Here is a 26,864-nt window from a genome sequence, read left to right on the forward strand (position 1 = left end):
ATTCAAACTTGAGTGTTCTCTGCCATGGATTAAAAGCAGAATTTCTCATTTTCTCTAAGGCCTCTCAGTGGACTTAGGCCACAGATGAATCAAATGACTGAAAGTCGACTGGGGCTATCAATTAGTGCAGAGCAAATGAAGTGGCCCAATGTTCTACCTTGAAGTCCATCATTCTCGAAGGAACTGAAGGGTGTGGAAAAACAAAATATTTTCCGGGTCAGCTGGATCACTGTGTTTCTTGAGACTGGAAAGCACTTGGGTAAAAGTCTGTCAGGTTGTATTTGAAGATCATTTGTTGTTTGTAGAGTAAAAATGCATTGTATGGCCCTGGGAGCTATTACTCCTCTTTGCTATTTTTAAGAAATGCCAGATCGGACATCTACAGAATGCCTAGGAGATCCTCTGGGATAGGAAAACCTTTGATACATTTTTTTTTAAATAGAGTGAAAGGGTGTATGAGAGAGAGAGAGAGAGAGAGAGAGAGAGAGAGAGAGAGAGAGAGAGAGACAGAGAGAGACAGAGAGAGACAGAGACAGAGATCTTCGTTGTCAAGGTGGGGTATTATGTCTCAGTCCTTATCGGACATCTAAAGAATGATCATGATTAGTCTGCCCATTGATCAGAACACAAAGAACAAAAAGATGTTCATCAGAGTCCAGTTGTTGCATTCATGTTTTAAACAATAAGTATGTAGTTATTGCTAGAAATCAATCAAATATGAAACATTATAGCATTAAGCTGTGAAACCATAAGGGACCGGGGACCAAGCCCTGCTGCACACTGCTAGAACGAACAGCAGTTTGAATTGTCTCATAGCTCTGTCTTTATTTCCCCAGCCTCAGACGACTCAGCCCTCCAATCTTATTTCCAACTCCCCTGTTGATGGTAAGATAAAGGACTTTGACACAGTGACTCTTCCCGACATGACAGGCTTTTTTTTTCTTTCTTGCCTTCTTCCCCGAGTTTAAGAGTTGAAACGTGGGTCAGCAGCTTTTAGCAGAACCCCAGACTAGAATTCCAGATGGTGGAGTCACAAACTATCTCAGCTCATCAATTTAACGGAGTGCTGCTGCATATATCTACGCTTGCTCGGGCCAAAGCTTCCGGCCACACCATGGCCCCAACGGAACAAATTGAGACATATCTTGTCTAATTGGTTACATGATGACCACTATGTACCCTACAACGAAGCTGTCGAGGGTGAAATGATGCTGAGTGCATATTTCCGTTAGGAATCCCAAACTCTGACACGTCATCCTACGGTATTGACTGACCAAATGTCCATCTAGGCCTATGGCAGTTTTCCAGTGTATTACTGAACATTCTTCTATACCAAGAGGAAAGTTGACACCACGTTTAAAAAAAAAAAATGATCAGGGACATATTCCCTGCAAGAACATTTCTGGAATGTAACAAATTGAGGCAGTTACTGAGAATCTACTTGTATTTCCATGTAAACAGAGATGGTGGCCATTTTGAGTTCACTTTCATTCATGTCTACTGTTTGTGTCAGTGTTGCCATGAGCACTGAGGGGTTGGCAAGATCGGAAGCAGTGGAGATAGATCAAAAACAAGGACTACAGAAAAGACTTGTGATTAAATGCAACAACACATTGGGGTCTATTCAGGGCCGGCGCTAGCCTTTTGGAGACCCTAAGCAAAATTTGGTTGGGGGGCTCCCCCACCTCGCGTGAAAACATTTAATGGCCCCCTCTTGACTGTGGAGAGAAAAATGTAAAGTTCATTTCCTGCCTAGAACCAGCCCTGGGTCTATTGGTAACATTACCAAACATATGTTTCTTTATAAATATGTTTCTTCATTAACATGCTTTGTTTCTCCCAAAGTTGTTGTTCCAGCAACGACTGATTTAGCTATCGCGACTGCACGCCTAATCTCAGTTTTTGCCATTTTTTTTGCAATCTCAGACAGGCCCTGTTTCCAATGTTTTCTATGCTATAAGCACTTTTCACAAAAATCTCTGTTTTTCTAGGAAAAGCAGTGAGTCACTAACTCTAACCACACAAACACTATGCTGTGTTTAGTTTTCTCTCTGTGTGTTGCTGTGTGTTTTGATGGAACTCTGATCCAGCATTCTGCTGTGTCCCCCAGCCTCCAGCAGGCTAAAGCTGGGTCACCCCGGCTATTTATTACTGAGCTCAGTAAACTCACTGAGGAATACCAACCATACAGACACTGGGCCTGACAGATTCCTGGGTCTCTGCCTTGTTTTATAGTTGGACACTGCTTATTGGGAGTTATGATGAGTGAGGAACACAGTGTGTGTGGGTGTGATATGTGTGTTTGTTTATATGGGCAAGCGTCCTTGTTTGTGGGCGTACAGAATAGGCTTCACTCCCAGGTGAAGATGGCCACTAGTGGATTCCTATTCTCTCCCTTACTAAACATCTTGGATTGGATTACAGCAGAGACGGGGTTGAAAGGGGGAGTTGGTGCACTGTCACAGAAGGGAAAGTAGCCTACTATTTTTGTTGAAGCTGAATGTGCGTGATTTGGCAAAAGTTAATGTGATGTCCTTACAAGTCATTACTTTCTGTATCCACTTTTTCACATTCTTCACTTTGCTGGTTTACAAAGTGAATTATAGACAAGGATCTGATCATTCCTCTGGGACTTAAAATGCGTCCATTTAACTTTCCTGAAATGTACAATTCCTGAAATTCTTAACTAGCCGAGATAGGGTCGGGGTCATGATCACTCATCGTTGCAGAAAGTGTATTTTCGTTGCTCTCAGGGGTCGGGATGGTTTGCCCCATAATATGGCCGCTGTCTTCTTAACTATAAAAGCGCCAACATATTTTATCATAAAAGCGTCAGCGGAGGTCATAATTGGTAATGGCTGCAAATTGACACTGTCTGTCAAGCAGTAACACTTTTGATATTATTAACTTTTTATAATACAAATAAATGGTTTAATGCCCCCAAAATAAGCATATATTAGAAAAAATGACATTTATAGCAAATTGGATGTTTGAAAATACATGTTTTTGTATGGTTTTCATGTTTTGAAAAGTTATCTTGATGAATTTGATCCATAGCCACTTGTCGTGGACATTTTTCTGGTATTCATTCAAAGTGTTGGATTTCTGTGATACTCAGAGGCTGAGAAATTGTCGATTGAGCTAATCTGACATACATGTACCAGTACAACCTAAAATGGCCACCGATATAGGCAAAATGAGCTCATCTGCCATGAGACTTTTAGCTCTAACTTTGGAATGCTTTGGGCTATCAACTCAGTTCTAATTACATCTGAAATGTGCAGTGGCGATTGTAGCACGTACATCTTGGTGGGGGAAAAGTGGGATGCATGCCAGCAAAGCCACTACACAACACAATACATCAATTGCACTATAGCGGTGACAAGCGGTACCACAAACTGTTAGAGCATACATAAAGCTGTCCCAACAGCAGTCCTAACATCAAACCCCTGCTACACCTGGCTATCAGCGGAGCCTTGTCTGGCAGCAACAGTTCATTGAGCCTCATTTATTGCCTTTCAAAAAAACATAGCTGATATGTCTGACTTGATTCAACAAATGTGGTTTCTAATGACAATTGAGATGTACAAACTATGGTATTAGGGGACGAGAAGCGGATTAGAGGCAATCTGTAATGCCGATTAAGACATTAATGAGCGAGCTAGGACGGACGCTCTTACAATGAAAAAACAATGAAAGCTCTTACAATATTCGATGATTACATTTCTCTGAAACAGGCTATAGGCTACATGTGCACCACCAAGTCAGAATAGTAGGCGAAATGAAGAGAGGTAAATATACCAAATTATTAGGGTGAGGCATGTGGGCTCCTAACATCTTACTACACAACATACACGTGGTATTACTTTCTTAGCTACAGGATACATATCTCCCTGGCATATTACAACATTTATGCAGCAGCATACAATACATTTTGGACTCACCTTGTTGAGCTCACTTGAACAGGAAGGTGGCGCGGCAGTCCTTCGTGGGCAACTTTTGTCATCAAAGCCTGGTATTCTCTGGATTTATGGTGCTATCAAGACAACTGGGAACTCCGGAAAAAAACAAGATTGAATCATGATGACGTCATTGATCTTCAGGTCGTAGCTCTTGAAAAAAGGCCGGATTTACAATTCCGAGTTGGATGACCTTTCAAAACCTATTTTCCCAGTCGGAGCGTGTTATTTCCCGACTTCCCAGTTGTCTTGAACTCGCTGAAGTCAAGTCTTCGCAGTTTCTAGTTAACAGTTGTTTTGAGCACAGCACAAATCATGCTTCATTGACAGCATGGCCAATGTTGAATGTTTATCATTTTAAACTTGGAAACAAGCCCCTTCATCCCAGATTTGGGACCACACAGCCACTGTCACTGATTCCTTCCAAACCACTCATTGCTGAATTTACGATTTCCAACTTGTTATGTAATGTTTATGTCCAATGGCCGATGTGCACCAATACGTTTTATCTATAATTTCTCTTCGTTATTTCTCTTCATATGAGAAGGATTAAAAAGGATTTGCCAGTAAATTGTCGACTTGATTCATGATGATGACTGCTAGCTAAGATTTTGAAAGTATGATGTTGACATGATCAGTCCTTTGCCTTAATGACAGCTTTGCAAACTCTTGGCATTTTCTCAACCAGCTTCATGAGGTCACCTGGAATCCATGCTGACTTGCCTAGTTATATAAAGGTTAAATAAAATAATAAAAAATAATAAAAAATGCTTTTCCAACAGTCTTGAAGGAGTTCCCACATGTGCTGAGCACTTGTTGGCTGCTTTTCATTCACTCCGCGGTCCAACTCATCCCAAATAATCTCAATTGGGTTGAGGTCAGCCGATTGTGGAGGCCAGGTCATCTGATGCAGCACTCCATCACTCTCCTTCTTGGTCAAATAGCCCTTACACAGCCTGGAGGTGTGTTTTGGGTCATTGTTCTGTTGAAAAACAAATGATAGTCCCAATATGCGCAAACTAGATGGGATAGTGTATCGCTGTAGAATGATGGGCTCCTGTATAGCTGCTCTGTGCCAAATGTTGTGCTTGTATCACAAAGTGCACTACAGAGTCAACGTTTTCAGTTCAGCCACACAACACTTTTTTTTTTAAAAAAAATTTACCCACTTTTTCTCCCCAATTTCGTGATATCCAATTAAGATCCAATTGTCATCTTGTCTTGTCGCAGCAACTCTCCCCAACGGGCTCCGGAGAGGGGAAGGTAGAGTCATAGAGTCATGCGTCCCCCGGAAACATGACCCGCCAAGCCGCGCTTATTAACACCCGCTCGCTTAAACCCAGAAGCCAGCTGCGCCAATTTGTTGGGAAGAAACACCATTCAACTGAAAACCGCAGTCAGCCTGCAGGCCCTAAAACAGACAACGCTGAGTCAATTGTGCGCCACCCTATTGGACTCCCGGTCACCGCCGGTTGTATGCCGCAACACTGCGATGCCATGCCTTAGGCCGCTGCACTACTCGGGAGGTCCTACACACACCACTTTTATACAAAAGAGAGACATTTTTCCAAACGGACCCATTGCCGCTTTTAGAGTTAATTTTGCAACCTGTGGATGGGTTTTGCGTGGCCCCTTTTTAGTAGGCTATAAGAAGATAAGACCTGGCCATATAGACTACTCTCTATTCGAAATGGAATTATCCGTGCTGAAGTATGCTAGAGACACATTAATCATCTTGTCAAGTTTTGTCTAGTTCCCTACCACAGCGGCTGCCATCATCAGATGCATGGTAACATTGGTAGGACAGCCTAATTAAATATCCTTCCAAATCCTATTGCTGTTACAGTGGGAGCATAGAGAAGATGTTGGAGTCTTTCCGAATGCGCAAAATGTATTTATGGATTGAAAGTAGAGAGGTAGGCTAGGCCTACTTGTTTTGTCTTTCAGAATATTTATATGTTTAAAAAAATATTTATATAACTAATAAATAATGCATTTCAATGTGTTGCCTTGTCATAGCGCCATAACACATCATTTACACTGGAAGATCATGTGAAATCTATTCATAATCAAGGATGTATTAACAGTCTATTTTGGTCTTAGGGTAACAATCCTTTTTTGAAAGAATTTATGCAAATAACCCATGTCTAGAAAATGTACTTCATCATCGATAAAACATTACTAATATAAGTGTAGGCCTACTACAAATTAGAAGCATAGTTTGTAATTATTAATACACATATAATAGAATATAACAATATCATGTAATAGTGCTTTATTAGTAGTAGTTTTAGTATTAGTAGACTATTAGTATTATTTTTCTACTTGGATGAACTTTTAGCCATTGAGCTAAATTCAACTGGTTCGATAGACAGAGGTTCCTATAATGTTTAGAGATACAGTGAACGAATTAAGAAAAAATACAGGGATTATCGGAATACATTTAGTCAAAACAATTCAGTTTCAAATTGAAATGTAACGTGCACAAGTACAGTGAAATGCCTTTCTTTGAGTTTGCAAGAAAGGTATTTGACTGCACTTGTGCATATGACATTAAAACTTGAAATTTAAATATGCCAATCAGAAAATAATTGACAAAGGCACCTATATCGAAAAACGAATTGTGTTACTTTGTATGAGCCGCTTATTTAATCAATGTCAACACATATTCAGGCTATGGTATCATTTCAAGAGACGAGAATGTCACTCCATCGTTTATATGTCGTGTTCAGGTACATTTTCTGTTCGTAAATAGAGGGCTTTTAATTGCATTCATGATATACAACCTAGGCTACGTGCAGTGACAAGGCATGAGCAACACATAATGTGTTGTATATCCAACTCACCGAACCAATAAAACATCCTCATCACGTCGCACTACATGAGAAAGAGACGCTGATTTCATTGCTTCAACAAGAATGTAACTCATTTAAGTGTATGTTCCAGTTTTAAATGACCAACAATGTGAGATGTGAGATGATGTTGTTATTTCGAAAGCACTGCCTACATTTTGTTGTTCTTTATGCAGTACTATTAAATGGGCTATGTTCTATTGGTTGGTAGAGCTGATTAATAGATAGAGGCCGCCCCATGAATAAGTTAAACAAACAGTAGGTATAATAATTCCAAAACTTTTTTTGGCAACATCCAAAGATTCAGTGAATAATCCTGTTCAAGACAAATCAAGCAGTGATATTGGTACTCACAATTTATTTGCACGTGCTGCGGAAGGAATATAGTGAAGGGATGTACACTCATCTTATTTCTAAATCCACCAAACTATTTCAATTTAAGTGGAACTCTCTCTCAATCACTCACTCTCTCACTCTCTCGCTCACTTTCTCACACACACACACACACACACGCACGCACGCGCACACATGCGCATTGATCCATACACACACGCTGATCAAGTAGACAGCAAACCCGGTTCCAAAAAAACAGATAAAGCAACACCTCATGTCACGATGCCTCTCCCCTGTTTGACCTAGATATTCTGTGTGTATGTAGGCTATGTTTCATGTTTTACATGTATGTAGCTCTGTCCTTGAGCTGTTCTTGTCTATTAATGTTCTGCATTATGTCATGTTTCATGTTTTTTTTGTGGACCCCAGGAAGAGTAGCTGCTGCTTTCACAACAGCTACTAGGGATCCTAATAAAATACCCCAAATCACACAAACAGGCCCATTTAGACTTACTGCATGGTGTGAGCGTACATAGAGAGGTGTTTAGAGTGAGGGGCTGAGGAGCCATACTGTCAATGAAATGAAGCCAGCTTCTCATCCCTCTTGCTCATTGGCCTTGGCTCCTCCTCCAGCCTCCTCACTAGGTCTCTATTTGAGCTCTGTGGGCTCTAAAGAAAACAGACGCATGAGTAAAGGAATAGAGGGCTACTCCTCTCCTCCCTTCCTCCCTTCCCACTTTTTCTCCTCCATTCACCGAGCTGAGAGAACACTCCCCAGGCTGGACCTCCAGACAGCACCTCTCTCTGTCCACCGCAGCACACAACAAAAGAAACACCATTGTTTCACCTTCGTTTGGGGGCAACTGTCTGTGTTTCCCTAGATACAAAGATTGCCGTCTTCCTATGTTACAATGAGGCTTTGTTGGGCGTGAACTTCCACAGAACCAGGAGCCGGGTACATCAGAACGCCGAAGAAGACTTAGGTCCATTTTCCGAGCGACCCTGTCGGGGTTTTGGACAGACTGGTTTCAGGGTGCGGTTGCTCCGCCAGAGATGGGCTCAGATGTGCGTGATCTCAATGCCCTGCTGCCCCCGGTGCCATCCTTGCCAGGGGGGAACGGGAATTGTACCCTGCCCGTCAGCAGTGCTCCTCAGTGGGGCCCCGTACTGGACTTCCACACTGGCACCCCCTACAGCTCGCTGGCACCCCACCCCTTCATCAAGCAGGAGCCCAGCTGGAGCTCTGGAGACCCCCATGAGGACCCCCACTGCGGCCTGAGCGCCTTCACTGTGCACTTCTCCGGCCAGTTCACTGGCACAGGGGCCTGCAGGTACGGGGCCTTCGGGGCTCCCCCTCCACCCAGCCAGCCCCCACCAAGCCAGCCAAGGATGTTCAGCAACGCACCCTACCTGACCAACTGTATGGACACCCAGCCCCCCTCCAGGAACCAGGGTAAGATGAACCATAATCATCTCTCCTGGAGATTAGTGTAGTGAAGCGTTACTGTGGTTGCACGAAGACTTGATATTAGGTTAAATACGATATTTTAATTCTCAGAAAGAATGGATTTGTTGCGTGTTGTTCAAAGTAGTTTTAAGGAGTTACGTTTCTAGTCCTGTAATAATTTTGCGAATTTATGCTTTTCTTATGATTTGACTATATTCCCTGCCGACAGTTTTTTTGCTGACTCTAGTGATGTACATTTGTCTGTAGTTCACGATCAATAAACAAACAAATGATTAATAGATACACCTGGAGAAAAAGGTCCTATGAACAGTAAATGCATTCGTCATGTCAAGGAAACTTGTGTTTTGTTATGCTATTGTATAGTGTGTCAGTGATACTCACTGATCTGATTGTCAGCACAATTCAATGAAAGTGTGTTGACATGAGTTTCCAATTGAGAAAATCTCTGCATTTGCTATGCTCTTTTCTTTATTACCTTATCACAATTTTCACAAATTTATGATTGATTTAGCGAGTTCATAATTAGTGCGTTGCATACATATATATATAAAAATATTGTTTAGTGCCGATCACTGAACTTAGTACTGTTTAAATGATGTACCAGTAGTATATTCCACTGCAGCGAGTCAATTTCATAACGAATGATATTATGCATCACTGACATTGCTTCTAAATGAATGTGCCCTATTAACAAAGCGTTATTTCAAACAGAATAGATTCATTTCATCACGAATGGATGTACAATTTGATCTCTGAAATTGTAATAGCAGTAGCTGTGTTGTAGTTCAGCTGATCATACAGTTGCCAATCCTCATACAACCGCAGGACTCTTAAACATTTGAGTATACTAAAAAACCGTTGCCTTTATTGTGGACTTGTGTTGTTGTTGTTTTTTACAACTGAATCTCAAATAGAAATGTTTAAGAGTCCTGCGAGAGGTTAATATACATAGCTACTGAACGTTCAGTATTATGCTGAACCATTCATTAGCCATGGCATTAAGCCACTTAAAAGGCTATAGAAGAGTATGCTAATGTGTTACAAATTAAGGGGAAAAGGCTCAGTGATGACAGAAAAGGTCATTATTTTTTAACTTGTATTATGACATGAACTAATCTCAGTAGTGTTCCTTAAATCAATAAAAGTTTATCTGAAGCTGACCAATTGTGAGTGTGACATATACTTGGCTTCTGATTTCCAAGAAGAAAAAAAAAGATTATTATGCCTCGGTTTACACTTTGACCTGAGCTATTTGTAATCAAGCTCTGGGATTTCTTTTTAGGGCTGTTGGGGGTCACCAATGTTCACACACCAAATGTAATCAGTCTGCACTTTTAAAGGAGGATTAATTAGAAATAACATCAGTTTCAAAGGGCTCGTCCAACCTTCAACCCACTTATCACACCCCTTCTGTGCCTGGCTAGGCAGTGCAAACAAGCATGGCTCAGACTCATGCGGGTCACTTTCACTAGATACTAAGACAATGATGGTCACTGAGGGAATATCCACTGTGGTCATGCTGTGTTTACATTTAAAATACGAAACTTGAAAGTCAAAACGAGTTAGTGTGAGGACAGGTATTTTGTGTGCAGTAGTGTCTGTGCCATTAAAATGTACTTGTGTGTGTGTGTGTGTGTGTGTGTGTGTGTGTGTGTGTGTGTGTGTGTGTGTGTGTGTGTGTGGGAAGTTTACTTGAATGGAAGCTGAGGAAAAGAGAATAGTCTTAGTAGGGACTTTCCTTGTAAAAAATTATTAAAAACTGCAAATATTTGTATTACCCTTCAATGGGTTATATTACCCTTCAGAACCTTTTTTGTTAAGTATAGTATTTTTAATTAACGTGTTGTTTCTAAGTATCATTCGGATATTCCAACGGTCACACAGTTTTATAGTTGACTTCCCTTGGTTTACCATACTGGTTGACATTTTTAATACACGGAAATTCTGTAATAACTTATACAAGAATTGTAGCCTACTTCTTGACCCGCTTTTTCAAAACAAACAATAAAAAAAGACACTTATTGAAGTACAATTACTGGGAAAATATAAATGGAATTCCGAAGTTGATTAATATCTATACAGTCACTGTGATATTAGTTTTTATTGATGAAGGTACTAATTTATAGAATTAGACACTTTGTATCTGACTATTGATCAATTGGGTTACCGGTTGACAATTCACAAATCTGTAATATTTTAACTCTTTGGGAGTCAGTAAAAACTCTTTATAATTTATTATTACATTGATACTACAAGGCCGTGGTTCAGTGATTTACATTTGAGTACTTGTCCTTATAATACATGGCTTGTGAATGATTCATAATCTTTTCAGCAAAAGTAATAAGCAGACCATCAAATAAATTATTACAATTAATGTGCAACGCATTATATTTTAGAAGATATATGCAGTGCCTTCGGAAAGTATTCAGACCCCTTGACTTTTTCCTCGTTTTGTTACATTACAGCCTTATTCTAAAATGGATTAAATAGTTTTTCCCCCTCATCAATCTACACACAATACCCCATAATGACAAAGCAAAAACAGGTTTTTAGAAATGTTTGCTAATTTATTAAAAATAAAAAACTTAAATATAACATTTACATAAGTATTCAGACCCTTTACTCAGTACTTTGTTGAATCACCTTTGGCAGCGATTACAGCATTGAGTCTTCTTGGGTATGATGCTACAAGCTTGGCACACCTGTATTTGGGGAGTTTCCCCCATTATTCTCTGCAGATCCTCTCAAGCTCTGTCAGGTTGGATGGAGAACGTTGCTGCACAGCTATTTTCAGGTCTCTCCAGAGATGTTTGATCGGGTTCAAGTCCGGGCTCTGGCTGGGTCACTCAAGGATATTCAGGGCTGGTCTCGAAGCCAGTCTCCCAGTCCCTGCCGCTGAAAAACATCCCCACAGCATGATGCTGCCACCACCATGCTTCACCATAGGGATAGTGCCAGGTTTCCTCCAGATGCTTAGCATTCAGGCCAAAGAGTTCAAGCTTAGTTTCATCAGACCAGAGAATCTTGTTTCACATGGTCTGAGAGTCTTTTAGATTCCTTTTGGTAAACTCCAAACGGGCTGTCAGGCCTGATTGGTGGAGTGCTGCAGAGATGGTTGTCCTTCTGGAAGGTTCTCCCATCTCCACAGACAAACTCTGAAGCTCTGTCAGAGTGAACATTGGGTTTTTGGCCACCTCCCTGACCAAGACCCTTGTCACCCGATTGCTCAGTTTGGTCGGGCAGCCAGCTCTGGGAAGAGTCTTGGTGGTTCCAAACTTCATCCATTTAAGAATGATGGTGACCACTGTGTTCTTAGGGACCTTCAATGCTGCAGAAATGTTTTGGTACCCTTCCCCAGATCTGTGTCTTGACACAATGTTGTCTCGGAGCTCTTCGGACAATTACTTCTACCTCATGGCTTGGTTTTTGCTCTGACCTGCACTGTCAACTGTGGGACCTTATATAGATATGTATGTGCCTTTACAAATCATGTCCTAGCAATTGAATTTACCACAGGTGGACTCTAATCAAGTTGTAGAAACATCTCAATGATGATCAATGGAAACAGGATGAACATGAGCTCAATTTCGAATCTCATAGCAAAGGATATGAATATTTACGTAAACAAGGTATTTCTGTTTTTTACGTTACCATTATTGGGTATTGTGTGTAGATTCCTGAGGATTTTTATTTAATTAATCAATTTTAGAATTAGACTGTAACGTAACAACATGTGGAAAAAGTCAAGGAGTCTGAATAATTTCCAAAGGCACTGTATATGGCAGAAAATTCTGGTCACTTCGTAGGTGCATTTGGTTTTCTTCACATCCCGCTCTACTGCAGTGCGTAAAGCAGACTGGTTTAAACTCCCTGGGCAGTGCCCTTCACTATGCCCCCTTGTGTCCCAGACCAGCCCAGGAGGCTACCCAGCCCTATGTAAGCCTACTGTAATGGGGATCATTCCTGTCCTCCTCTCCACTGTCAAGACAGAGATGAGTGGAAGACAAATAGAGCTCTTTAATGAGTTTTGAGTAAACCCTGCTGGGGCGCTGGTGAAAGTGGCTGTGGTGTGCACTTACTGGCGTCGGTGTTGGTTGGTGTGTGATTGATGAACTGGTGCTCCACCCTGGGTCAGACATAGACATGATTAAGCCTTGAACCTGGTGTCAGCCCTCCAGTGTCCTGCCACAGTTTGTTTTCACTCCGGACGCTTTCACTCTCACCCCAACGCAGGGGCAACTGGAGTTTGAGGAGGGAAGAGGAAGGTAATTTACTACCCATTGAGTACAAAAGGTTATGGTTCTGAATGTTAACGGATGAGCTAAATCAGAATTTATAAAGTAACTTTTCACATGCAAACACGTTTCTACGTACTTTCCATGGTCTGAAAAACCACGATATTATTAATTTCGTTTTTCTAAACCGCTCTTCTTTGTCTTTACAGGTTACAGTGCTTTCGATGGTACCACTAATTACGGTCACACTCCCACACACCACTCCTCCCAGTTCCCCAGCCACTCCTTTAAACATGAAGACTCCCTCGCTCAGCAGACCAGTATGGGTAAACAGCACAATATTCTCACCTAGATCCCTGCTTGTGTGTGTGTGTGTCTATGTGTGTTTGTGAGCGAGCGAGTATTAAAGTATATGTGTGTAAACACGTGCATTGTGAACTCCATACTCCTCGCCTAGGGAGTGGCCTCCATCTTAAAGTCACTGCGAGGTTAAGTCTTACAGTGACCTTCACGTCAGTGTCCTAAATCACTACCATCTTGGGTTTTTCATTTTCCTTTTCTTCATCCATGGCCCTCCTGTTAGTAAACTGCTGAACGTGTGTTGTTAATTGTATATCTGTGATGTTGTAAATTTCAGATTCTCTTCATGGAAATGATAACTGTAGGAAACAGCGATACAAGATTGTTGGAATGTTTAGAACTGCCCTGGGACCAATTCACAATATGTGGAGGCAGAGCCAAAGCAGAGATCCTTCATTTGCGCTTTGAAAAAGCAAAAAGATTCAGTGTGCTTTACGGCTTCAAAGAAGAGCCTCTTGTTTGTATAAGTGCTGTGTACATTCGGGCCACAGGTCACAGGTTTCTTTCACAATTTCCATTTCAGGATAGTTTTTCTTAGAGAAGGATCCATTCGTTCAGAGATGAGTTCCCTGAAAGCTTTATAGCTAATGTGGCTCTTCTTTCTTTGACCCATACCCACGTCAATCGGAGAACGGCAAAGTGCTTCAATTGAAACATTTTGTTTGTTCACGCACAGAAAATGAACCGTCAGACAAAAATGTTTACTATTGTTACTCTCTCATCGCCGTGCGTCTGGGTCGTCGAGAGAAATAAAGGATCGGGGAACTCACTTCCAGTCATGAAGCTGTCTTTTATCCTTAGGACTGTCCCATGATACTGTTTAAATTCTCAATCTGTGGGTGATAATTGAGATGAACAGTAACGGTTTCATTTGTCTGTTTGTGTAGGTGAGCAGCAGTATCCTGTCCCTCCACCCGTGTATGGATGTCACACCCCATCAGACAGCTGTGCAGGCAGCCAAGCACTACTGCTAAGGAACCCTTACAACAGGTAGGCGCTGGAGCTTCCCCACTACAGTAGCTTCACTTGTTCTTACCTGACATCACATCCCTGCCACTCACCTTAGCCCCATCCTTATCAGTCCCATAAGCCCCAGTCGAATAGGCCTACCACTCACCTGTCATCTATTGCCACAAAGCAGCAGGCTGACAGGCAGAAATCTTACGAAGGAATCCTGTTTGTAGTGACTATCGTCTTGTTAAAGGTAGCTAGGATGCTCTAAGGACAATCTGTACAGGATGTTCACCTGTGTAGTAGTCCTAATCTGGCCAAGGTTGTGCTGCCCTCAGCCAGATTGTCTGCTAAGACAATAATCAGCAGCATTGTGGTTCTAAAATGTCACGCTGCCATTGAGCACGCCCAGTGGCTAGAGGAAGTAAAGTAACAGGGAGAGGAAGTTGGACAGAAGGAGAACATCCTGATTTTCAGTCAGGAAATTATCAAAATAAAGCCATTTGTCGACTTTGTACTCTGAAAACCTTCCATTGGACTAAATCCACCGCAGTCCTTCTTGACAAAGAATAGTATAATATAAAAGCACATTTACCGTGTTGTGTTCACGTTGAAAGTTAGTTGTCTTGCGGAAAGAAATACTTCAATACACTGCGTAGATGGTATGGATGAGAACCACGTCCAGATAAACTCCTAACAGTTGTCAAGACAGAAGCAGTGCTCAGCAGGCCAAGATAAACAGTGTAATCCACTACTGCTTTTCCAGTCTTAGACCAATGTTGAATTCTTCCTAAAAAAAAAGTAGCTCACTGTCCTCTGAGTGGAGAGAACCCCATTGTAACCTCGCACAACTGTTAACCAGTGGTAGAAAAAGTACCCAATTGTCATACTTGAGTAAAAGTAAAGATACCTTAAAAGAGAAAATGACTCAAGTAAAAGTGAAAGTCACCCAGTAAAATACGACTTGAGTAAAAGTCTAAATGTATTTGGTTTTAAATTGACTTACGTATCAAAAGTAAATGTACTTGCTCAAATATGTTTAAGTGTCGAAAGTAAAAGTAAAAGTATAAATCATTTCAGATTCACTATATCAAGCAAACCAGAAGGCACAATTTTCTTGTTGTATTATTTTACGGATAGGCACACTCTAATACGCAGACATAATTTACAAACGAAGCATTTGTGTTTAGTGAGTCTGCCAGATAAGAGGCAGTAGAGATGACCAGAGATGTTCTCTTGATGTGTGTGAATTGGACCATTTTCCTGCCCTGATAAGCATTCGAAATGTAACGAGTACTTTTGGGTGTCAGGGAAAATGTATGGAGTAAGAAGTACATTATTTTCTTTAGGAATGTAGTGGAGTAAAAGTCAAAGTTGTCCAAAAATATGAATAGTAAAGTAAAGTACAGATACCCCAAAAAACTACTTAAGTAGTACTTTAAAATATGTTTACTTAAGTAAAAAACACCACTGCTGTTAACTCACTGGTCTTGAGACGGCACAAAATTAGCTTGCATTCCTCGAATAGCTTTAATATTTTGTTTTCAGCTCAAGGGAACATAAAGATTCAAAATAAGAGGATAGTAGATAATGGGAGTGTGTTAGACATGGTCTGGAAGCCCATTCTTCAGGTTCTGCTCCTCCTGATATCCTCCTGATATCTGTTGGGGAAGGGAAGGGGCTGGGAATACTCAAATCAAAGCCGCTCTCTAATCAAATTCCTGGTACCAACAGCTCTGTATTTATACAGTGAGACTGCAGTTATGCACTTTCTAATGATTTGTAAGTACATTAAGTAAAAACAAGCTAGGAACAAGGTTTCTTTGGGAAGCGCTGGTGTAGAGGATGAAGACTGGTGTGTGTGTACCCCCCCCCCCCCAAAAAAAAGCTCTAAAGCACCTTGAATCAAAATACCCAAACATTTGGTTATTTTATCAAGATATTACGTCTCAGGTATGTATAAAACTTGTCATAGAGGACTTTACCTACCTTGTACAGTAATGGTTTAGAGAAAGTTCACAGTGTACCAGTGGCAATTTTAGCATGTAAATCTTGGTGGTGCAAAAAAATATTTTTTTATTATGTATGCCAGCAAAGCCACCACACAACACTAAACAATACATTAATTGCACTAGACGGTGCCCAAAAACTGTTGTGTAGTGGCCTACATAAAGCTATCCCAACAGCAGTACCAACACCTTACCACTGCTACACCCGGCTATCAGCGGAGCCTTGTCTGGCAATGAAACAGTTAATTCAGCCTCATTTACTGTCTTTTTAAAAAACATAGGCAGACTTATTTAAACAAATGTGGTTTCTACTGACAATTGAGATGTACAAACTATGGCATAAGGGAAAGACGAGCGGATTAGAGGCAATCCGTAATTTCAATTAAGACATCAATGAGCGAGCTAGTACGGATGTTGTCAATTTAACTATTTGTTCAGCACTTTTGAAATGTACAGCAACAGAATTCAGAAGTATTCTTACAATATTCTCCCTGTACACCAAGTCAGAACCGCAGGATAAATAAAGGGGACATATAAGCAGACAATGAATGCTCTTACAATATTCAATGATTAAATTTCTCTAAAACAGGCTATAGGCTACATGTACACGTGCAACACCAAGTCAGAACAGTAGGCACAATTAAGATTATTAAATTATTAGGGTGAGGCACATGGGCTACTAACATCTTACTACATAGCATACACTTAGTATTACTTTCTTAGCTACAGTATACATATCTCCCTGGCATATTACATCATTTATGCATCAGCAAACAATACGTTTTTGGACTCACCTTTTGCTGTAGTCACTTCCTTCCATACCACTCATTGTTGAATTTACGATTTCCAACTTGTTGTGTAATGTTTATGTCCGGTGGCCGATGAGCACCGATGCGCTTTATCTATAATTTCTCTTCATTATTTATCTTCAAATGACAAGGATTGAAAAGGATTTGCCAGTAGATTGTTGACTTGATTGATGAGGATGACTGCTAGCTAAGATTTTGAAAGTATGATGTTGACATGATCAGCTACTGTACCTATAACTTGATGGTACATCATTATATCTGTGGCCAATGACCTTGAGCCTTCTTGGATGGGCACTTCTAATGTATCTCTATGATTTCGAGGTCTCCCCTTAGACTTCACAGTGACGTAGTTTCCCCATGAGTGACAGAACACTGAGCCAATCATGGCACACCGCTCCGTATTTCCTGCTGGCTTGCCCCACCACCACCACAGAAAGCACTGAGCTGGGCTGAAACACCTGCATTTTGGAGCTGCATCATTCAAGAAAACAAAAAAGAGACCATGTTTTTTTGCAGTTTTATTAACTCAATGATATATAAATATATTTTTACATTGTTTGCAAACTGATATGTGACACGTATTAATGCCAAAATAACATGCAAAACAGGCAAGCCCCACCCCATTTTTTGCCAAAAATGTGGGGCTCAAAACAGGCTCTGCCCCACCTACCCTGAATGACGGGTTGCCACTGCAGTGTACTAACAATGGGCACACCCTTCTTCTTCCTTTAACCCTCAAGATTGAACTGTGACACTTTCTGTCATCCAAATTGCTGAATTGATTTGAACTAAAAAACTACAGCCTAAAAAGTCAAACTATTCTGAGCACTGTTGGGGTAAGTCGTGCCAAAGGGTTAGTTGAGCCACCACTTGTTTTTAGAAAACCATACACAAAATTAATCATGTGACCAAATATTTAGGAAGAGGTCATAATTTTATGGAGTCTGTGAAGGAATAAACCACATGGAAAAAGTGGCAAGCAAGTGAGGTAAAAATAAAACGGAGTTCAATTAATTTACTGTGTTATAGGTTTCAAGATGCTTGTATCTAAACCAAAGTAGATCGTTGTAAGACAGTTGGTGTCTATGTAAGCTATAATATGAGGTCTTAAACCTAGCATTAAAATGCATCCTTGTAGCTGTGTGGGCTAATAGTCAAAATGGTTGCTTTGGTGTAAATTGTGCCATTTGGCAAGGGGCAAGTTGAGCAAATGGCGAATCAATCTACCCCAGACAAATTATGATTACATTTGGTCAGTTTTATGCATATTATGCATAGTATTTTGAAGACACCTCGCATTTGTGTGATTAGTCATGTTGAAATGATAAAAAATGCCATCCTCAGTTGGGTGCGCCCCCCTCTAGGGCTAGGCCACAATTGAAGTGTTTTTTCCCCCATGCGTAATGCAAGGCATTATCACTGGGATATGATGTTACACCTGGGCCTGACCTATTGTTAAAAGTGTATTATTTTGTTTTTACAAAGTGTTTAGAAATGAGTCCTAATGCTTATCCTGGCCCTAAGCTCAATTTACCCCATAAGTTGTGCCAATAGACCACTTTCTTTTTTGGACAAGCTTTTTCAAATCTGTAACGTTTACATGAATTCTGATTATTTCCAGGGATAGACAACATCCTAAAATATGTGTAGATATCTTTGATCGAAATAATACTATGTTTCCCTTGACGGAGTGTTGCTGAATGTAATAAATGACTCAAGATACTCCACTCTCCCTTATTGTATGCAGGTACCAAACAGAGTGCAGGCTACTACGGTCAATGTGCAGGGTACCAGGCACCAGAGCATCCCAGCGCAGTGAGCTGTTCCTGTTCCTGATAAAACGATGTGATGTCAGGGGCGGCGGTGATTTACATTGACATTTTAGTCATTTAGCGGACGTTCTTATCCAGAGCGACTTACAGGAGCAATTAGGGTTAAGTGCCTTGCTCAAGGGCACATCAACATGTTTTTCACCTAGTCAGCGCGGGGATTTGAATCAGCGACCTTTCGGTTACTGTCCCAATAAATCTAAAGTATGCGTTTGGGAAAGCACCTGGCAGGTTAACTAATGGTCCTGGCGTCTGATGCTTAGTAACGGATTGCTTATTTGGTTCTGAGTGATGGAGGGCTGTAATTATTTGTGTGGGAGGATCCTCATTGTGCAGTGTATTCAAGAGCCGTTACCCAGGATGCACTTGTATAGATGGGGCCAAATGTTATAATCCTCTCTCTTGTGGCGCTCGTCCAGACTGAAAACAGTGGTGCCACCGCTGGACGTCCTCGCCCGAGGAATACATTCCAAGCGGTGACCATTTATATCAAATGGCATCTCAGCCGGAATGTACGGCACGGAACCCTGTTAACACGCTGGCTTCCACCATTAATAGGTATGTCGACATGACCAGTTCCTGTCATCTGAAGAACTCCTATTTGATCTGGATTAACAGTCGTCAATCTGCACTTGTCTCAGAATAGCAGAGGGGGTGGGTGGAGGGGGGGGGGCTCCCTTCATTAAATCACACGTTTGACCACTCACGGGCATTGCTGAGGTATTTGATTTTGCGGCAGAGTGGGACTCCACAGGGGCCCTGTCATTTCACACTGAGGTGATTAGAAAGGAGAAAAGACCTCGTATCACAGAAGTCGCATACGGGTTGCTTGTTGTTTTACCTTAGCAAGTTGGGTTGTGCGGGTTGTGCCTGAAATGGTGATTTCGGATGTTTTCCATGCCTGTGTGTGACCCTGATATGTTAAAGGTGACAAGCCATGATAGTAAGTCTAGGATCGTTTCAGAGGGCTATTTCTAGTTGAGGGGGAAACATCACTTTTTCTCCTGCTTTAGTGCTGTAATGAAAATATCCTCTTGCCTTCTTGCTTTCTTGTCATTTTTAGTGGCCCTCTTTTTCCAACTCCCTTTCCATCTCCTCCCGAACCTCCTCTCTTTCTGTTTTCGCCAGGTATCGTGTGCAGGTTAAATTAGCTTCTCTGTTTTGTACCTTCCTGTGAAATGTATCCTGCTATAATTTTCCCATCCAGGGCATTAGCCTTGACCACAGTGGGACATGTAATGGAGGGGAAGGGCCCTGCACTGGGGAGTAGTGGAAGTGGATCAGTACACAATGGGATGGCTTTCCCCCTGGGATTCTCCAGCCAGGATTACAGAGCCAGGGCTCAGTTAGACTGGAGGGGAGGGTCTGACCCTTCCACCACCTCCCCGAAAAAGCCAGCAAAGGCCGGGGTGACTGAATGATTAATCTGCTGCTAAATGAGAGGGACTCTGGTGCTTAGGCTGTGGAAAATCAGACTTGGAGTCTCATCTCCAGGGACTCACGCCAAAGTATGCAATGTGCCTCTTCCAGATAAACGCCACCACTCCCCCGTCTCTCTCCCCAGGCCCTGTCTCTCTCCCCAGGCCCTGGATGCATACATTAACGTGAGCTTGAGGTGTTTAGCTCCACAGTGAATGAGTGAATGAATGAACTGTGAGGAGATTTACTGCAGCATGCAGCTTGCACTGTCCCGACTCCGGCTATCCTTGGAAAGAGTAGAGACAAATACAGCCTTTATGCCTTCTCAACCATCTATTCATAATTTAACTGTACAGGATACAACTCCCTCCTTCCATGAAATACAAAAATGACGGACAGTTTTGTAAGACTAATAATATAACGGTATTGCCATCTGGTTATTATGAAACTAGATGTGACCCTTAACTGCCTTGAAATAGCTGCAGTGTGTGTAACTGAACCAACTTGAATGAATACTTTCGGGGGGCTACCTTCGTCTTTTGAGGGGTTAATAAGTGTTCAGCTAAAATTGCCATTTCTAAATTGAATAGTTTTTTGTTTGTTTTTTACCTCATAAAATAAGTAGGTTAGTACACAATGGATGGATAGCACACAATACCTGACCTGGGTTTGTTATTTCTACATATACTACAATGGATCATTGTCCTTTTGTGCTACTGTATGTCCTTATCCTGTACGCCTATTTGATTGAGAGTAGTGTGTGGGTGACAACACGTTTTGGCAGAACGTCTTGCGGTGTTAACCAGTTGCTCTTTGATTTACTAAAACAGGCCCTTATTTATGGAAGAAAAATAAGTTAGTATGCAGCTTGAATTTGTGTTAATCCAGGGTTAGAGAGAGAGGCCAGTTTACCGCCTAGCCGTATGAATAAATCTGGGAATGACAGGAAGTTAACCATTAGTCTTTCCTTCGAGTTCCACTTTGGATGCTTTAGGTGAATATACTGCACTGTGACCCATAGAGCAATTTGCCCCTATGTCAAGACAAGTTATAGCTGGTGATTTTGCTGCATTTATTTATTGGGAGCTTTTACCTGCTGTGCATGCTATTGAAATACAATGCCAATGCAACTTTGCTGAACTGGCTTACACAGATAAGAGTGGGAAACGCTTAAACAACAACGTTTATTTACGAGTGGGAGACCCTTTCTTAACAACTTTCCCCTACATTTCAGGAGTGGGCCGTTTACGGCAACATTTTACAGTACATTTAACGGCGTGGAAGACAATAGCCATTCATCCTACGATTCATCCTACAATACATCCTACAATTCATCCTACATTTTCTTGCCTTTCACTCAGTCCGCTCTTAAAACTGCTGAATGCTCTTGAACAGCTTTTATGTGAATTGTAATTTGGCAGACAAAATAGGAAACGGTCACATATTTCCTCACTAAAAATGCTCCTGTGTCTTTCTCTCTGTGGACAGCCATGCTACGGGCTATGAGAGTGACCCCAGCAATCCCATGGTGTATAGCTGCAGCACCCAGTACCGCATCCACACCCACGGAGTATTCAGAGGCATACAGGTCAGTTCTGTCCTCTCACGGCTTCTGAGTTCGCATCCAGGTCACACACTCTGATTCCTCTCTCCATACACATCTTTGCTTATGTGATCAGGGCCAAGGCCGGGACGTGGAGCACAGACCAACACTTTATTGCATGAACACACATGTACACACACACATGTACATACACACATGTACACACATGTACACACGCACGCACGCACATGCACACACACACACACACACACACACACACACACACACACACACGCACACGCACGCGTGCGCACACACACACACACACACACACACACTCCCTAAATGCCAGCACAAGGTCATCCTCTACTCCCGAGCTCCAGGCACTGCACGAGTGCTGGCAGAAGAGGAGGAGGTGGGAGAGTCTAGAGAGATACAGTACAGGAGGGAGAGAGGGAGAACGACAGGGAGAGCGGGAGAGAGAGCGCAAGAGAGAGAGAGAGAGTGAGAGAGAGAGAGAGAGAGAGAGAGAGAGAGAGAGAGAGAGTTAATAGCCTGACGCAATGAGCAGACTATGCGAGAGGAAGCAGTCCTCTGCCAGAACAGTTGAGACATTTAAAAGGCATCTCAGGATGAAAAGGGACGAGGAATCACTTTCAAGAAATCCATTAGCAATAAAGCCACAGGTTCCTTACACAGGCCCATGTTAATAAATCATTAGCTCTTCATTAATGTCCGTCAGCAGCTTTAAAGCACAGAGAGAGCAGAGATTCTCCAGACCTATTCCCGTTGAAAAATGGGAATTTTGGTACTACATCCGTCTCTTTCTCCCTTCTCATTGTTCTCAAGTGAAATGAATTCAGTAAAACCTCATTCACAAAATGAATCGCATAAGTATGCTTAATCACATAAGTATGCAAAAGTACACTGAGTGTACAAAAACGTTAAGAACACCTGCTCTTTCCATGACATGGAGCGACCAGGTGAATCTACTACCCTTCATTGATGTCACTTGTTACCTCCACTTCAATCAGTGTAGATGAAGGGGAGGAGACAGGATAAAGACATTTTAAGCCTTGAGACAACTGAGACATGGATTGTGTATGTGGGCCATTCAGAGGGTGAATGGGCGAGACAAAAGATTTACGTGCCTTTGAACGGCGTGTGGTAGTAGGCGCCAGCCGCACCTGTGTCATGAACTGCAACGCTGCTGGGTCTTTCACGCTCAGCAGTTTCCCGTGTGTTTCAAGAATGGTCCACCACCCAAAGGCCATCAAACCAACTTGACACAAACTGTGGGAACCTTGGGAGCCAACATGGGCCAGCATCCATGTGGAACGCTTTCGACACCTTGTAGAGTCCATGCCCAGACAAATTGAGGCTGTTCAGAGGGCAAAAAGAGGTGCAGCTCAACATTAGGAAGGTGTTCCTAATGTTTGGTGCACTCAGTGTATATTTTTTGAAAGTCATGTTCAAGTTGTACGTGGACACTTGGTGCTCAGAAAGCTTTCTATTTGACAATCCCATCATTGGCTTTGCCCCCTCCGTGAAGTGGGGCGTCTAGACAAGGGACAAGTCAGGCATACGGTAGTGTCATAAAACACTGAAGTAATTTGCTTATCAATAGGCTGCTAACGCTATTTATTAGAGCGCCAGTGTGCCCACAGAGCCCATTACACTAAGCGCCTGCTAATGGACAGCAGATGGGTATCAGGGTCTGGGAGGGAGGGGAGGGAGGGAGATGGGAGAGAGGGGAGCACAGGGGGGCACGGACAACTGAGATGGGGTCTGCCTAACGTCTGTGACTAACTGCTTTAGAGAGTAAATCAGTGGCATGGAGTAAATTTGACCAATCATTTTACGGCTAATTCCAGTATAATGAAGCCCCCCTTAGCAAGGTAATTACACTTCTTCTGCCTTTAAAAAAATGTGTTTATTATTTTTGAGTTACATTTTGCTGCAATAGACTAGTGGGTAGCTTAGTTACTATTATCTCTTCGTATGATATGTCGTGGTTCTAAACCTGTATCATGGCTCACTGTGTGTGTGTGTGTGTGTGTGTGTGTGTGTGTGTGTGTGTGTGTGTGTGTGTGTGTGTGTGTGTGTGTGTGCGCGCGCGCACCCTTTCACAGGATGTCCGACGGGTGCCAGGTATCGCCCCTGCCATTGTTCGCTCAGAGACCAGTGAGAAGAGGCCGTTCATGTGCACATATCCTGGCTGCAACAAACGATACTTCAAGCTGTCCCACCTGCAGATGCACAGCAGAAAACACACAGGTAAGTGCCAGGGCAGCCATAGATCAAGCGCTCATGAGACTAACATACCAGTGTATGTATCAGTGATTCAAGTCTTGCTGTACCAAAGCCCTCTCTGTGTTCCCCTGGGCCCTCGCTCCAGGCGAGAAGCCCTACCAGTGTGACTTCACCGACTGTGGACGAAGGTTCTCCAGGTCCGACCAGCTGAAGAGACACCAGCGAAGACACACAGGTTTGCCCCCTCTCTCTCTCTCTCTCTCTCTCTCTCTCTCTCTCTCTCTCTCTCTCTCCCACTGCTTCTTTTGTTCTGGTTCCTTTTCCCTCTTTTCAGCTTCTCTGCTCGAGCTCCCGCCATCTCTCTGCCCTCTGTATTGTAAATAGAACGCTGTAGCTCGTGCTCCCTTTGGAATGGCTTCTCCCCTGGCCTCTGCTCTACTCTGTCTCTCTCTCTCTCTGTGTGTGTGTGTGTGTGTATGTGTGCGTGTGCCTAGGGGTTAAACCGTTCCAGTGCGAGACGTGTCAGAGAAAGTTCTCACGGTCTGACCACCTTAAGACCCACACCCGGACTCATACAGGTAAAACAAGTGCGTAAACTTTGATTTTTCCACATTCTGCTTATTACTTAGCTAGTTACTTCACTTTTTCATGAACAGTCGGTAGGTAACGTCTCAAGGCTTTGGTGGTTTAGTATTCCAACTAATCTACGGTCTGTTATCATACTGGATGAAAATAGGTTAAGTCAGTTCATTGTAACAAATGACCTGTTACTGAAAGTGATCGAAAATGATCATAGGCAATTCATTCATCTCTTCCTCCCCTTCAGTTAGGTTTAAACCACAATACTCACTGACAGCGCTCCTCTCTCTCTCTCTCTCTCTCTCTCTCTCTCTCTCTCTCTCTCCGCTCACTCTCCTAGGTGAGAAGCCGTTCAACTGTAGATGGCCCAACTGTCAGAAGAAGTTTGCCAGGTCCGATGAGCTGGTTCGTCACCACAACATGCACCAGAGGAACCTGACCAAGCTCCAGCTGGCCATCTGAGCCAGAACTTATCCAGCCTCACTCCTCTCAAACATCCTCCCTACATGAGACTGAATCCTCCAGCTCGCACGGGGGAGCAGCAGTAGAGCAGGAGGCCGACAACATTGTTCATCTGCATGTTACTGTACAGCTTTCACCAATGGACAGTTCTCCAAACAGTGCCACCTAGGGACAGTCCTCTGTTCATACACTCTGATTCAGAGGGTTATTTTAGTAAGATATATTTAATGAGGAAACCAAACAGTTTCTATCGCTTGTCAGTGTTCTATAGATGTGTATAACTTTTGTGCCCATTACTCAGTTGAAGTATTACAGACTAATTTATTTGATCATACTTTTGTGAATTAAAATCTTTCACTGGAATGATTTCTGGAAAGGGGGACTTCTGGAAAGGGGGACTTCTGGAAAGGGGGACTTTGGTCCGACAGTATCTTCATCATCGCTATTGTTCAGTCCAGATCCCTGTGTTTTTGATTTGATCTGCACCGGGTAGTTGAAACATAAAACTACACCATGTCCGCTTTTGTCTGTGATGTTGTCTGTAAATATTGTTTCACTTTGACAGTGGATTTTTGGGGCTGTGAGTTTAAACAAATATGTATCGGGCACACTGGCTATGTGGCCAAGAAGTTGTCATATTAAATGATGTAAATAATCAGACTGGACCATGGATTGCATTCATATTCTTGCCATGGAAAATGTGACTTAAGTATTATAGTTTAGACTAGACCTACTTCGATAGATCCAGGAAATGCTTTTTTAAGTGTGTATTTCATAAGTCATAAAACAGTTATCTGTTTTTTTTCTCTGAAGTGTATTATAAATACATTACAGTCTGTTCCCATCTGTTGAAACTGTATTGTTCTTACTGTTTTTATACAGTATATATACTGATTCTGTTGTTGTTGTTATTTTTTCCCATTGCGTTCTGTATTAAAGCCCCCTCGGAGTGTGCAAACTGCCTGGGCAGCTGTGTTGGCTCAGGGGCCAGTGTTGAGTTACTTTTGCCTTCACTAACAGGGCTGATCAACCGCGCTCCTGAGACCCACTGACCAGAGCGTAACCTGACCAGGTCATGACCCCTTGTAAGTCACCTGACACAAGTTACCAGAGGAGGCTTATACTGGCCCGGTCTCCGAATAAAAATAGTTATGATAACAAAATACAACTCTTGACTGTAGCTAACATCCGCTGCTTTCTTTATCTCTGAGCAGATTCTTTTCAAATTCCTTGACTTCTGAGTGAAACAGGAGACGCAGATAAAAAATAAACGTGTTTTCTCTCAAACTCACTGTTCCTTGGGACTCTTCATCTTAATTAAGCGGTGCAGTCTCCCTGCACTTAGAAAAAAATACACTTTTAATCCACTATTGTTGTTTTTCAAACAAGAAAAAAATATCCACTTTAAGTTGTGAGTTTTCTTTATCGTTCGAAGTCCACGTAAATGCACTGTCTCTGTGCAAACAACAAACAAAAAGCTGGGTACAATTTCAAGATGAATCACAGTTAGTTGTAAAACTTTAAGGCAGTGGAATTCTAACTTTTTCAGCGGGGACTGCAGTTATTCTGCATGGACCCCATTTTTATCCAACAAAAATGTCTTGCGACTTCACCCCCAAATGTAATGACACAACCTTAAAATGGGTAGTTTTCATTTTTACATAAACAAATAACCTTTAATAATTTCATTTTCATTTTTCATCAAAATGAAAAGAAACCAATACATTTACTGAATCAAATTTGATTTTTCAAATTGCCTTTCTCAAAAGCATTTGTATACTGTCCAACATAATAATCTGTACT

At 42.1% G+C, this 26,864-nt stretch overlaps 1 protein-coding gene across 3 annotated transcripts; it reads left to right on the forward strand.

Moving 5' to 3' along the window:
• The first annotated feature begins 7,835 nt into the window (after positions 1 to 7,835).
• On the forward strand, positions 7,836 to 26,348 carry LOC115109626 (Wilms tumor protein homolog). 3 transcript variants are annotated; one of them, XM_029634784.2, is made up of 9 exons: positions 7,836 to 8,597; positions 13,057 to 13,173; positions 14,095 to 14,197; positions 19,280 to 19,363; positions 21,713 to 21,812; positions 23,900 to 24,044; positions 24,166 to 24,255; positions 24,515 to 24,607; positions 24,940 to 26,348. In XM_029634784.2, exons 1-9 carry the CDS (start codon positions 8,198 to 8,200, stop codon positions 25,059 to 25,061), a joined length of 1,254 nt encoding a protein of 417 aa, XP_029490644.1. In that variant the 5' UTR covers positions 7,836 to 8,197; the 3' UTR covers positions 25,062 to 26,348. The 3 variants fall into 3 exon arrangements, with proteins under 3 accessions (XP_029490644.1, XP_029490642.1, XP_029490643.1); XM_029634782.2 differs by lacking the exon at positions 19,280 to 19,363; XM_029634783.2 differs by lacking the exon at positions 19,280 to 19,363 and having other exon boundaries at positions 24,515 to 24,598.
• Positions 26,349 to 26,864: the final 516 nt, after the last annotated feature.

This window comes from Oncorhynchus nerka, linkage group LG25, assembly GCF_034236695.1.
Source record: "Oncorhynchus nerka isolate Pitt River linkage group LG25, Oner_Uvic_2.0, whole genome shotgun sequence".
NCBI lineage: Eukaryota > Metazoa > Chordata > Actinopteri > Salmoniformes > Salmonidae > Oncorhynchus > Oncorhynchus nerka.

Bases quoted from the DNA above. Each gene is read 5' to 3' on its own strand.
- LOC115109626 (XM_029634784.2), top strand. From the start codon at position 8,198: ATGGGCTCAGATGTGCGTGATCTCAATGCCCTGCTGCCCCCGGTGCCA. The intron at 14,198-19,279 runs GTAGGCGCTGGA...ATACATTCCAAG, and splicing joins CTAAGGAACCCTTACAACAG to CGGTGACCATTTATATCAAA. The intron at 24,045-24,165 runs GTAAGTGCCAGG...CCCTCGCTCCAG, and splicing joins GCACAGCAGAAAACACACAG to GCGAGAAGCCCTACCAGTGT.